Source organism: Musca domestica, unplaced genomic scaffold, assembly GCF_030504385.1.
Source record: "Musca domestica strain aabys unplaced genomic scaffold, Musca_domestica.polishedcontigs.V.1.1 8, whole genome shotgun sequence".
Taxonomy (NCBI): domain Eukaryota; kingdom Metazoa; phylum Arthropoda; class Insecta; order Diptera; family Muscidae; genus Musca; species Musca domestica.
Window position 1 is genome coordinate 18,813,229 of NW_026712409.1, and position 13,129 is coordinate 18,826,357.

Below are 13,129 nucleotides of genomic sequence, written 5' to 3' on the forward strand. Positions count from 1 at the left end.
TTTTTAAGGATTTTCCGAAGATGACCATAAAACTTCCTCAAAACATGAAGACTAGCTCGTCCATTCAAAAAAAAAAGATTTTAGAATCAATTTTGTTGGGAAAGGTTTTCGGAGTAGGATTCCCTCAGATTTTGGAAAAAAAAATTGGATTTTTTTTACATTTCCAATTTTTTTTTTTTAGTAGCTTGGGGCGTCTCTTTCCTGAAAGGGATTTTTTTTTTGAGAATTCTCCGAAAATATCGAAGCCTCTCAAACTTCATCAAAAAAATTTTAGAAGATTAGCTCGTCCATTCCAACAAAAAAAAAAGGATTTTAGAATCAATTTTGAGAGTGAATGAAAAAGATTTTAGAAAAAAATATTTTTTTTAGAAATTTTTACATTTCCTATTTTTTATTGGTAGCCTGGGGCTTCCTTTCCGGAAGGAAATTCCTGTTTTTTTTTTTTTTTTTTTTTTATGAGAATTTTCCGAAAATATCGATATTTCCTAAACTTCCTCCAAACATGAAGATTAGGTTGTCCATTCCAAAAAAAATAAAATTTTTAGAAATTTTTACATTTCCTTTTTTTTTTGGTAGCCTGGGGCTTTCTCTTTCTGATGTTTTTTTAAAGAATTTTCGAAAATATTGATATCTCCTAAACTTCTTCGAAACCTGAAAAATAGGTCGTCCATTCCAAAAAAAAAAAAAATTTTAGAATCAATTTTGAAAGTGATTGTTTCCAGAGTCTGATTCTCACAGATTTTAGAAAAAAATATTTTTTGGACTTTTTTTACATTTCCTAATTTTTTTTTTTTTTTTTTTCTGGGTTTTATTTTACATCTCCTAATTTTTATTTGTTGGTAGCCTGGGGCTTCTCTTTCCTTTAAGGGATTTTTTTTTTTTGAAAATTTTCGATAATATCGAAGTCTTTCAAACAAAAATTAAAGATTAGCTCGCCCATTCCATAAAAAAAAAAGATTTTAGAATCAATTTCCTTTTTTTTTCTTTTTTTTTTTTTTTTTTTTTTTGAAAAAATCCAGTTTTTGAAGAAATATTTTTTTACTGGGATAAAAACTGGTGTCTGATTCCCACAGGTTTAGAAAAAAAAAATAAATTAAAAAAAAACAGATTTTAGAATCAATTTTCAAAGTGAATGGTTCCGGAGGCTTACAAAGTCTGATTTCCATAGGTTTTGAAAAAAAATAATTTTTGGAAAAATCCAAAACCCGGGGTCTGATTCCGACAGGTTTTCAGTTTGAAAAAAAAAAAAAAAATTGGAAAAACCCCAGATTTTAGAATCAATTTTCAAAGCGAATGTTTCCGGAGACCTACAAGGATTGATTCGCATAAGTATTGAAAAAAAATGAAAAAACCAAAACCTGGGATAAAACCTAGGGTGTCTGTTCCCATAGGTTTTGAAAAAAAATACAATTTTTGGAAAAAAGGCGAAAACCTGAGATATTTCCATACCCGTTTTTTTTTTTAAAAATGCAAAGGTATACCCCTTGAACCATTTTCCAAATGCCGAGCATAGATTTATACGGTATCCTTAAATATTCTGAGAAGAGAAGCCTCAAATGCGAACCGGACAAAATGGCAAACGGCAGAATTTGGAAATATTTGAAAATGATCCGAGCTTATGCTTCATATCTAAGCTTTCCATTATTTCACATAAAAAGAACCCCAAGAAGCCTGGAAATCCTTAAATGTGGCCCTCAAGGACCTCAACGACACATCATTGCTTAAAAAGGAACAATCCTTAACAAATTAAGTTATTTTTTTACAAAATTTATGACACAAAAGTTCTAGGACTTTGGTAGTGAGTGGGTGGGTAACCCCGGAGAAGGGAGAGATCCCCCCTCCTCCTCGCTTCCCCTTGAATTTACATTTTCTTATTGTGTATGCCATGCTTTTGGCGCATGTGCAGCTTTAAATCGTATTTCCAGGAACAGGAGAAGGTACAGAACTCACACTGGAAGACGGTGCTGTTGGGTTTTTTGCTGCTAACCAGCGAGGCGGTTATGGCTCCGGAGGTGGTAGTTCCCAATATGCCACCTGCAACCGAGGCCGCCAAGGTAGAGGAGGAGGTGGAGTTGCTACCATTATTTCCCAAAATTTTATTCAAGGAATTTGAGGTGGATTTACCACCTCCGGATGAAGAGGATGTACCATGTTTGCTAGTGCTTGATGCCGCGGCGGCAGAAGTAGTGGAATTGGAGGAGGTATTCGTCGAGGCCAGCAACATATTGGAACCCAATAAATTGGCCAATTGATATGAGGCCGCCGCTGCGGCGGCTGCTGCCGATATTTGACATTCGCCACAGTTATCTGTGGCCGGATTGCAACAGGACGAGGAACCTGTGGAGGTGGGGCAGGAATTTTTCAAAGAAGCTGAAGAGCTGGAATGATGAGTGGGGTGATGATGGTGGTGTGGGGGTCGTCCAGAACTATTTGATGAACCTCCGCCGCTTGCGGCCAGGGTTTCTAGACTCACAACTCCCACACTGCCCACCATACCACCTCCCACTGTCCCTCCCCCTCCAGTAAGAGAGGAAGCAGATGCCATCATTCGTCCACTATTGGCAACTGGAGATGTTTCTGTCAGCGATCCACAGTTGTTCGAACACATTAGTGGCCCCGCTAAATTCGCCAAAGGTGACGAAGAGGCCGAGGAGGAGTTCAACCTTGGATTTTGACAACATTTATAGATTTTCTGAATACTCAGCTGATCCTGCTCATAATAGTCTGCCGACCCGGCAAGTGCATTCAATAAATTGGTGGAACAATCTAAGCTATTGCGACTGTGCGAGGAACGAGGCGTAGTCACGCCACACGAGTTGTTGGCATTCAAATTTGTGGCCACGGCTGTGGCACTGGAGGATGATGAGGACGACAACGTTGCTGCAACATTGGAACTAAGGGATTTACTAAAACTAAGGCTATTCGAGGAGCTGTTTAGAATATTGATGTTGTTGTTAGTATTGGAATTATTATTGATCTGGCTCTGGCCTAACGCGGTGGAAGAGTTGGTGGAGGAGGAAATTGAGTTGGTTTTTGAGATGAGGGGGTTATTTTCAAGGCCCAGACAACTGCCGCCACTGCTGCCAGATGGTTGTTGCTGTTGTTGTTGGTGCTGATGTTGCTGATGTTGTTGCTGCTGCTGCTGCTGTGAGTTGGCGGCCGCAGCTATAACAGCGGCTGCTGCTGAGGCTATATTATACAATGTCCGCAAATCTGCAAAAACAAAGCCATGATGGAGAAAATGGAAGCTAATTGGTTTTGTTTTGGTTGCTATTTTTTCATTTTTTTGGGTTTTTTTGAACAGATACTTTTTGATACAAAAGAAAATGGATACGAAAATATTGAAAAAATTTTAAAAATTTGAATAACTGTTGTGGTGTTGAGGGTCCAAAAATTATTTTTGAATAATTTTTTTTATAAAAATATATTTTAAAATATTTTTTTAACAATATATTTTAAAATATATTTTTTTAAAATTCAAAATTTAATTTAAAATAATTTTATATTAAAAAAAATTAATTACAATTTAAAATAATAAAAATATTTAAAAAAGTATTTGAAACTTTTTTCAATTTATTTTAAAATATTTTTTTATAAAAATATATTTTAACATAATTTTTTATAAAAAAAATATATTTTAAAATAATTTTTTGAATGGAAAAATTTATTTCAAAATAAATTTTTAATATTTTTTAACAATTTTATATAAAAAAATATTTGAAAAAATATTTTAAAATATTTTTTAAATAGAAAAAGATTTTTAAAATGCTTTTGCATTTTGAAAAAATATTTAAATAAATTTTGTAAAAAAAAATTAAAAATTTTGAAAAAAAAAAATAAAAATTTTGTAAAAAAAAAATTAAAAATTTTGAAAAAATATTTTCTTGTTTAATAAAATTATTCAAAAATATTTCAAAATATTTTTTAATAGAAAGAAAATACTTCAGCTGAATGGTAAATGTTATCTAGAGGAAAATTGAATCCAAAAATGCTTAAAATTTTGAAAATTTCCCCCTATATAAAAATTTGGGAAATTTTCAAAAAATTTCCCCATAAATACAAATTTGGGAAATTTTTGCTTTTTTCGATTTCAACAGTTTTGGAGTCTATAAGGAAAACTAAATGGAATGGTGGCAAATTTAGAAAATTTCAGTTTTGGGAAATTTTTTGTTTAATATAAATTTTCATGAAGATACGAATTAAAAAAAAAGAAATGTTTAATTTCGAGTTGAAATAATAATTTTCATTTGGGGGAAATTTTTGTTTTCGATTTTGAAAATTTCCCCCTAAATAGAATTTTTCCTCGAATTTCAACAGCTTTTGAGGTCTATAAAGAAAACTAAATAAAATCGAAGCAAATTTTAAAAATTTCCCTTTTAGGAAATTTAAGGGAAATTTTTGTTCCAAAAAAAATTCATATTTTTCATGAAGATACGAATTAGAATAAAATAAATTTTTAATTTCGAGTTGAAATAAAATTTTTCGTTTGGGGGAAATTTTTTGTTTTCAAAATTGTGAAAAAATTTAAAATTTTGAAAATTTCCCTCGTTGGGAAATTTTTGTTTTTTTATTTTTGATTAAATTTCACCAGTTTAGGAGTCTATAAGAAAAGCAAAATGAAATGGAGACAAATTTTGAAAATTTCCCTTTTGGGAAATTTTTAGGGAAATTTTTTTGTTTTCAATGAAAATTCATATTTTTCATGAACGTACGAATTAGTATAAGAGAATTTTTTTAATTTCGAGTTGAAATAAAAATTTCCCTTTGGGGGAAATTTTTAAATTTCCAAATGAAACAAAATCGAAATGGAATCAAAAACAAATTACATCTTTTTAAAAGAAATTTAATTTATAGAAGAAAAAAATATATATTTTTTAACTAAGCTATTTTCACTTTCAAAATATTTCTAGTTTTTCAGAAGAACAATTTTTATTTTTTCTTCCAACGGGAATTTCTGAGAAGTTTTTAATTTTTTGGGAATATATTTTTCGATTATAATTCTTTCAGAGTTTTTTTTTAATTTTATTTCTAATTTTTTTATTATTTTTTAAATTTTTTTTATTATTTCTTAATTTTTTTTAAATTTTTTACTTCAAAAAAAAAATACGGCTATCTAAAATATCACCATTTACCATTCAGTTAAAACTTTTATTTGTTTGCAGTCACATTTATAAAATAAAACTCCTAAATGTAGGCACCCTTTTTGGACTCCTAAAATTATACCTCAGTTTTTGGAAAAAAATATAAATCGAAATAACCACGCCAAAATTAAAACTAAACTTAATATAACCCAACAAAAATAAATATATATGATGTATATTGGTATATATAGAAATTTACAAAACTTAATAGTACTGAGAGAGAGAGGAAGAAAAAGGTCGGGGGAAAGGAGGCCGCCTTTGGAGGTTATTTTTTCGGATGTCACAAGGCAAAAAAAATTGATGGATGGCAAATGGGCAAAATTCCAAAACAAATGTCAGGTGGGGGAGAGAGGAGCTTATAAATTAATTGTTTTTAAATATATGTATGTAGCGTATATAAATAAATACAAAATTGTATTATTGACCACAATTATTTTTAGGTATGATTGTTTTTTATAAAAAAAATATTAAAAATATTTTTAATAATTTTAAAAATATATAAAAAAAAAATATTTATAAACTAAAACACAAACATGCAAACCACATTTTTAACCAAAAAATACGAAAAAATTATATAAAATTAGGAATATCTGTAAAAAAAAAATCTTAAAGAGAAAAACAACCGAATGAAGATACTTTGGATAAAAGGGGGTAGGTAAAGCTTTTGGCGGAAAAATCTGTAAAACATCATTTTTTAACAATTTTCTTGCGAAGAGATTAAAACACATTGTCGTTTTTGTTTTTATAATTTTTTTCTCAAATGTCATTTCACTTTAATAATATATTGGTTTTAAATTAAAGAAAAAATTGTTTAATATTATAAAAAATATTTATTATAAAAAAATTGAAAATAAAAAATATTATTCAGTTCATAAAAAAAAAACTCGTTGTAATAGAAAAATATATATTTCCTTTAGAGAAAATTAGAGAACAAAAAAATTAAATTTACATTTGATTTTAATATTTTAAATAAGCATGTATAAATATATAAAGAAAATACTTGTTTACACAAATTGTTGTTTTTTTTATTATTTTAAATAATCTCAAATGCATTTTTATTTTTGTTATTGGCCTTACAAAAACTAAAGGTTAAAAAAATATCATTTCTTCTTCTGCTTTTCTAAAAAAATCTTTGGTTAATTTGATTAGTTTTGGGTTTAGAAAAAAAAACAAATTAGGTAGATGTTCTTTTTTTTTTGTTTTGGTTAAAAATATTAAAAAGTAGTTGAGATTAGCACCGCTTAAATACTAAATTATTTTTAATTCACTTGATACTCCTGTTTTAAAAAACATTCATTTTTGTTTTTTTTTAGGAAAAAAATTGCACTTTTGAAATAAACTAATTTTGAAAAAAAAAAATCAACCGCTGAATAAAAAAATTAAAATAAAAGCTGACTTAGGAAGAAAAATAATTTGGCACTTGATTTTCACTGCTATCAGCTTTAGAAAGCAAAACAACAAAGATCGGCTCCCAAAAGTATGCCCTAATTCCTACAACTGAATTTCAATGGCCTAATTAACCTCAAACTGGCATAAAATTCAATAACAACCTTAAAGCCTGTAAGAAAAGTAGCTGTCAGGCATTTCATTTCGAATTCTCAACATAATATATGGGATCTTGAGCTGGGAGTGGTCTCAAGAACCTTTTACGAATTTTTATAGAAGAAAATAAAACAATAATTATTTCTTCTTCATGAACCTCCCAGAATTTTATTCCCACAAATTAAAACAAAATTACTGTTCCTTCAAAAAAATAAATAAATAAATAAAGTCCGCCTAAATGTATGCTACATTTTTATAACAATTATGTCTCACGTGCCTTAAAGTCTTAAAGAGAAAGTTACATCATATTAGTGTGGAAAGATTGAAAGAAGAAGAATGTCGTTACCTCTTCAAAACACATTTATTTGGTATGGGCTCCTGAAAGTATGCACTACTTTTCAAATATCCATTTTTTAATAGAATTCTATTTTTTTTTTCCAAAAATTTTCATTTAAATACAATTTTTACACCTAAAATCTTGGTTTGGAAATATTTTTTGGAAACGTTGGAACTTTTAAAAATTTTTTGAATATTAAAAAAAACTGAACAAAAATAATTGAAATTTCTTTTGGATTTTTCGTTTAAAAAACAGCTAATGTCAAGTTTTACAAAATCAGAACTCTCATCAATACAATTCGATTGAAATTTATTGAGTCTTTGTTTTTAATCTCATTATTACAATTAAAATCAAGCCTAGTAGCCTACTTTTAGGCTTCAAAAAATCGAAAATGGGCCACAAATTTTGCGCACTGAACAATGTTTAAATTATGACAATGAAAATCAACAAGATTATCAAAGAAGACAAAAATTAAAATTTTGAAGCATACTTTTAGGTTTCAAAATATGCAAAAATTGGAAATGATTTACAAAAATTGAGTACTAAAATCTGGACAAGCCTTTCAAAAAAACCGCATTTTTTAAATTCAAAGAAAATTCATCAGCTAGTCAAAAAAAAAATTGGCAAACATACAATTTTGAAGTGTGCTTTTAGGCTTCACAAAAATATCCAAAAACTTGAGCTGAGCCACAAAATACGAGTACTCAAATTTGAGGAACTCATGCCAAGTATTAAAAAACAAGGAATTTATTATTTGGATAGTCAAAAATATGGGAAATAAAATTTTAAAGCCTACCTGTAGGCGACCATATATTCAAAATCGAACATAAAGTACTACTATTGGTTGTTTATGTGACCATTATCACATAAAAATAAATTTGAATTCAAAGTATACTTGGCAGGGTTATTTCCGAAAAAAATATAGTCTGCTTATTGGCGCTAAAACCTTTAAGCAACAAAATATTCAAAATCGAACATTTATCACCAAATATGAGCTTAAAGTGCTACTATTGGTTGTTTATGTGACCATTATCATATAAAAATAAATTTGATTTCAAAGTACACTTTTAGGGGTTATTTATGAAAAACTAAATTCTGCTTTTTGGCGCTAAAACGTTAAATTGGGAAAAATAAAATGTATGACAATTGCTATATTTTATATTCGAATGAGTCCAATATGTATTTCTCCAGAATTGAAAAAAATTTTATAACTCCCTTTTAGGAGGTCAATTTAGAAATGTCTGTAAAAAAAAGTGGTTGAAAATTTATTGATGTTTTTATAAAAGTATTTTAAGAAACAGGATAAAAATTTCGCTTCTCCCAAAAAAATTTAGCCTACTTTTAGGCATAATATTGTCAATAACGATTATGAAAACAGAGCACCACTTTTTTTGAAAGTTTAAGAAAATTGTATCAGTACGAGCAGAACGTTCTAAATTGGACGTATTATTTTAGAATACATTTGCACAAAATTTTAAAGCCAAATTTTAGAGGAAAAAATATAAAAACAATAAACAAATAATGGGAAAATGCACGACTATTGTCTATTTTATAGGTTTCGGGATTTTGTAAAATTTTAAAGCCTGCTTTTAGGGGATAAAAGATGAAAATAGTAAAAATGTAACTAAAATACTTTTGTGGATCTTGATGATAGAAAACATTTAAAAAACCAAATATATCTTTTTTAATTTGTTATATATCTCATCATGAAATTTTCATACATTTTTAGGAGGCCTTGAAAAACAGATTCAAATTGAAATGACCCTAAAATAAGCAAATCTCAAAGTAAGGCACAGAGGAAGATTATGACAAAATTCGAACAAGCATAAGCTTAGAAACAATTTCCAACTCTAAAAATGCAGCATACTTTTAGGGGAAATATGGTTAACCCTTAAAGAAAAAATCCTTAAAATTTGCCAAATTATTTCTTAAAAAAAATTGGCCGATAAGATTAGAAAATTTGAAGGCATACTTTTAGGAGAAACCACAAACTGTGTAATGACTTTGAATATTGTTGGGTTATTTCAGTTGTAGAATAAAAATATTAAAATCTAAACTCTTATATTTTTTTTGATTCTCCACCTAACTTGACATCACTACTTAAAAGTTACACTCTTTTTCGTTCTCAACTGCTCTCATTTTTTTTGTAATATATGGTACACGCACACACAGACATTTAGGGAGCGAGTTAACATGATGAGACACACACACAGACAGTAGGGAGTTTATTTCCGTCCCTTAAAACAACGTTATTTTATGGCGGCTGTGGTTGTGGTGGTCGAGGCTGATCCTGGATGAGCCGCCTTGGTGGGAGATGATGATGAGGTTGTGGCCACCGTTTGACCCATATGCTGGTGCAATTGTTGATAGAAATTCCTAGACGATGGGCTATTGTCATTTTCATTACTTCCCAAAGGTGCTGCTGCTGCTGCTGGTGGTGGTGGTGACTGCGAGTTGGTCAAATCCAAATGGTGATCATTCGTATCATCATAATCATACTCATCATCGTCCTCATCATCATCCAAATCAACAATGGGTGGCTGAGTTGGAGAGTGATCACCACCAGACCCACCTATCATGTCATGGTGGGGATTTTTTATCACGGCCTTCAGATTCAGGGCTGCCAAGGTGGCAGCTGCAGATGCTGTGGCACTGCAAGAGGAGGAATTGATATCCACCATACCAGCCAACGACGAATCATCATGATGATGTTGTTGTTGACCAGCAGAAAGATTTTGGCCACCTCCTCCCATGCTGGAGGAAGAGTTTCGGCGCCGGAATAGGGAACGCATGGCAATCTCTGGATGCTTCTTGCGTACATGTTGCCTCAAATGATCGGCCCGCTTGGTGCGATGACCACAGACGGAACAAACCATAGACTTGCCCTTACCACACTCCTGACGCAAATGGCGTCTCAACGTGCCATGACGACGATAGGTGCGATAACATTGGGGACAGGTGAAACTCTCTTCGGGATTCATGAAATTCTCATAGTTTCCCGTCATGTGAGGTGGTGGTGGGGGTAGGGGAGGCAAATGTTGTGCTGGTGGTGTTGGTGGAGTTGCATGGGAGGGAGGACCGCCGGATGATTTCATGGGGGACAACAAGTCGTTGTCATTGTTAGTGGTGGACGACGTCGTTAGATGGTTAGATGAGGCACACAACGAAGACGACCGATTCTTAAGGTGTTGTTGTAATTGTTGGTGTAACTGTTGCTGTTGTTGTTGGTGGTGGTGATACTGATGATATTGTTGCTGCTGCTCAAGGTGGTGGTGGTGGTGTCGTTGGTGATGATGCTGATGATGGGATACTGGGGTGGTGTTGTTGGACACAAAGCCTGAAAATTGTTGTTGTTTTATGATTCTTTTGATAAACATTTTCAGTTTCAGTTTTTAGAACAATTTTCATTTTTTTTTTTTTCTTTTAAAGAGGGGGGTTAACTTTTATTTGAAAATAACTTTTCAACAAAACTTTTCGGACCAAAAGAAATTTTTTTTTTAATAAAAATAAATATTTTTTTTAATAAAAATAAATAACTATTTTTTTTAATAAAAATAAAAAAATATTTTTTTTAATAAAAATTGAACTTTTTATAAAAAAAAATATTAATTAAATCTGGAATTTAGTGTTTTTGTTGGTTGTGAGCAGTGTTGTTGATTATTTGATTATTATTTGGCATGCCAATAGTTAATATTTTTATTTGGAGAGGTTGGTTACGAATCAGAAAAAAAGAGAACAACAAGCATTCATTTTGAGTTTGAGGGGGTTTGGGGGGTTTTGGTTAAATTTTTTTTTAGTTCAATTTTAATTTTCATTTGGCTGTTTGGTGGTGTGGTGGTGGTGAGTAGCAGTTTTTTTTTTGTTGAGTTGAGTTTGATTTTTAAGTAGTGGTAAGTTGGTTGGTTAAAAATTATGAAAAAAAAAAACATTTTTTTTTGGTTGTAGTTGATTTTTAAGGAAGTTGAACACAAGCAAGGCAATTATTTGTAATAATAAATTTAATAAAAAAAATCATATATATATATTAATTAAATAATTTGTTGTGTGTTGTGGTTGTTGTTGCTGTTTGTTGGAGGAGCATATAAAACATGATCAAAAAAAAATTAATTAAAATTTTAACACAAAAAACATTGCAGCAGGCCATATCAATTTTTGTGATTTTTTTTCTTTTTGTTTTTTGCTTTCAAGTGTTGTCTGTGTTGAAAAATAAATTATTTAAAAAAATATATTTTGGTTGCTGGGACAATAAATTGTTTTTTTTTTTTTTCGTTTTTGTAGTGTAATTTTAATAACCTATTGGAGTATTAATTTTTTGAGAAAAAATCATTTAAAAGAAAAATATAAAATCGAAAGCGCTATACCCCTTGCAGACTGTATATAATACCTGATTTCCCTGACAAGCACATACATACATATACACACATAATATAATTAAATTACAAATTTCCAAAAGGAAGGAAACATTATTTCAGAAGTTAACTTTTAATCTTTTTTATCCAATGTTTTCAAATTGCTTGGTCGAAAGAGCAATAAAAGATGATACTTTAAAAAAAAAATACTTGAGTTAAGTATTGGGCCCCATTTGAGTAAAATATTTCCGATGTCGAAGGACCAAATTGTTGCGGTTATTATTCATATCTAAAGATCCGTTTTTATTTTTTTATTAAAATTTCGGTAAAAAAAACTTGGCTAATCTGTTTAAAAAAAAAATATTTTGGCATTATTTGGTGGGCAGAAGTAAACGTCAAAGATTAAAAAATCGGTCATACCTGGTTCGAAGGACCAATTGTTTTAAGTGTTCATTAAATAAAATATGATAATTTGAAAAAATACTTGGGACACATTTTGGGCACCATTTGAGAAAATATTTCCCATGTCGAAGGGTCATAATATTGTGGTTATTTAAAAAAAATATTTTTTTAATAACAGTTTTTTTTATTAAAATTGCGGTATCAAAAACTATGCCTAATCTGTTAAAAAAAAATATTTTGGCATTATTTGAAGTGCAGAAGTAAACGAAGCATATTAAAAAATCGGTCAGACCAATTTTTTAAGTGTTCCTTAAATAAAATATGATACCTTAAAAAATACTTGAGATAAGTATTGGGCCCGATTTGAGAAAATATTTCCCATGTCGAAATAAATAAATTATTGTAGTTATTTAAAAAAAATATTTTTTTAAAGAAAAATTTTTGTTTTTATTTTTTAATTAAAATGTCCGTATCAAAAGCTGCTTTGCCTGATCTGTTAAAAAAAATTTTTGGGAGTATTTGAAGTGCCAAGAAAGACTATAAAAAAAAATCGGTCATGTCAGGTTCAAAGGACCAATTTTTTTAAGTGTTCCTTAAATAAAATATGATACTTTGAAAAAATACTTGGGTTAAGTATTGGGCACCATTTGAGTGAATATTTCCGATGTCGAAGGACCAAATTATTGGGTTATTTAAAAAAAATATTTTTAAGGATCTATTTTTGGGTTGTTATTTTTTATTGAAAATTTCTGTATCATAAACTAGGCCTGATTTGTTAAAAATAAAATCCATCCATTTCTCTATTTCGAATAACATTTCAATTAAAAAACTTCAAGTCAGCTCAAAGGAGCAAATTTTCTGCTGAAGTTTTTTTTCGGTATTTTGGTTTATTCCCCTCACATAATTCTCCTTTAAATCTATTAGTCACTATATATATATATATTTTTTTTTTTTTTTTTGTTTGTATATAATTTTTAATTATATAATATTTTCTCGAACCTCAAGTCGAAGGACCATTTTTTTTTAATTTTCATAAAAATCGAATTTAAGGAAAGAGCCTTGGGGAAACCTTTTTTCTATATTTAGTACTTCATTTTCTATATATATCTATAAAGATAATTTTTAATTTGGAGATTCTATTTGGTAATTTCTATAAGCTCGAAGGACCAAATGTTTACTTCAGCATTTGAGAGCATTTCTTAAAAATGCATTTATCTCCAAATTCTTTTAGTTAATTCTCAACCTGAACACGATTTCAACCGTATCATTTAGGAGTATTTAGAATATGAAAAATACTTCCGTGGAATATGGCTTAGAGTTAATATCTACCTTGAAACATTGACTAGAAATCAATTCTT

General features: G+C 29.8%; 1 protein-coding gene across 13 annotated transcripts in view; it reads right to left on the bottom strand.

Annotated features, from left to right (window-relative positions):
• Nucleotides 1–13,129, bottom strand: part of LOC101899414 (longitudinals lacking protein, isoforms F/I/K/T) — a 301,516-nt gene that overhangs the window by 209,104 nt on the left and 79,283 nt on the right. Inside the window, exon 6 of one of the 13 annotated variants that reach the window (XM_005183699.4) lies at nucleotides 207–3,213. The exons of the other annotated variants lie outside the window; for them this stretch is intronic. Within the exon in view, the coding sequence (XP_005183756.1) occupies nucleotides 1,862–3,213 (1,352 nt within the window). The 3' untranslated portion in view covers nucleotides 207–1,861. Of the gene's footprint in view, nucleotides 1–206; nucleotides 3,214–13,129 lie in introns of those variants that run through there. 13 annotated transcript variants of the gene reach the window in all.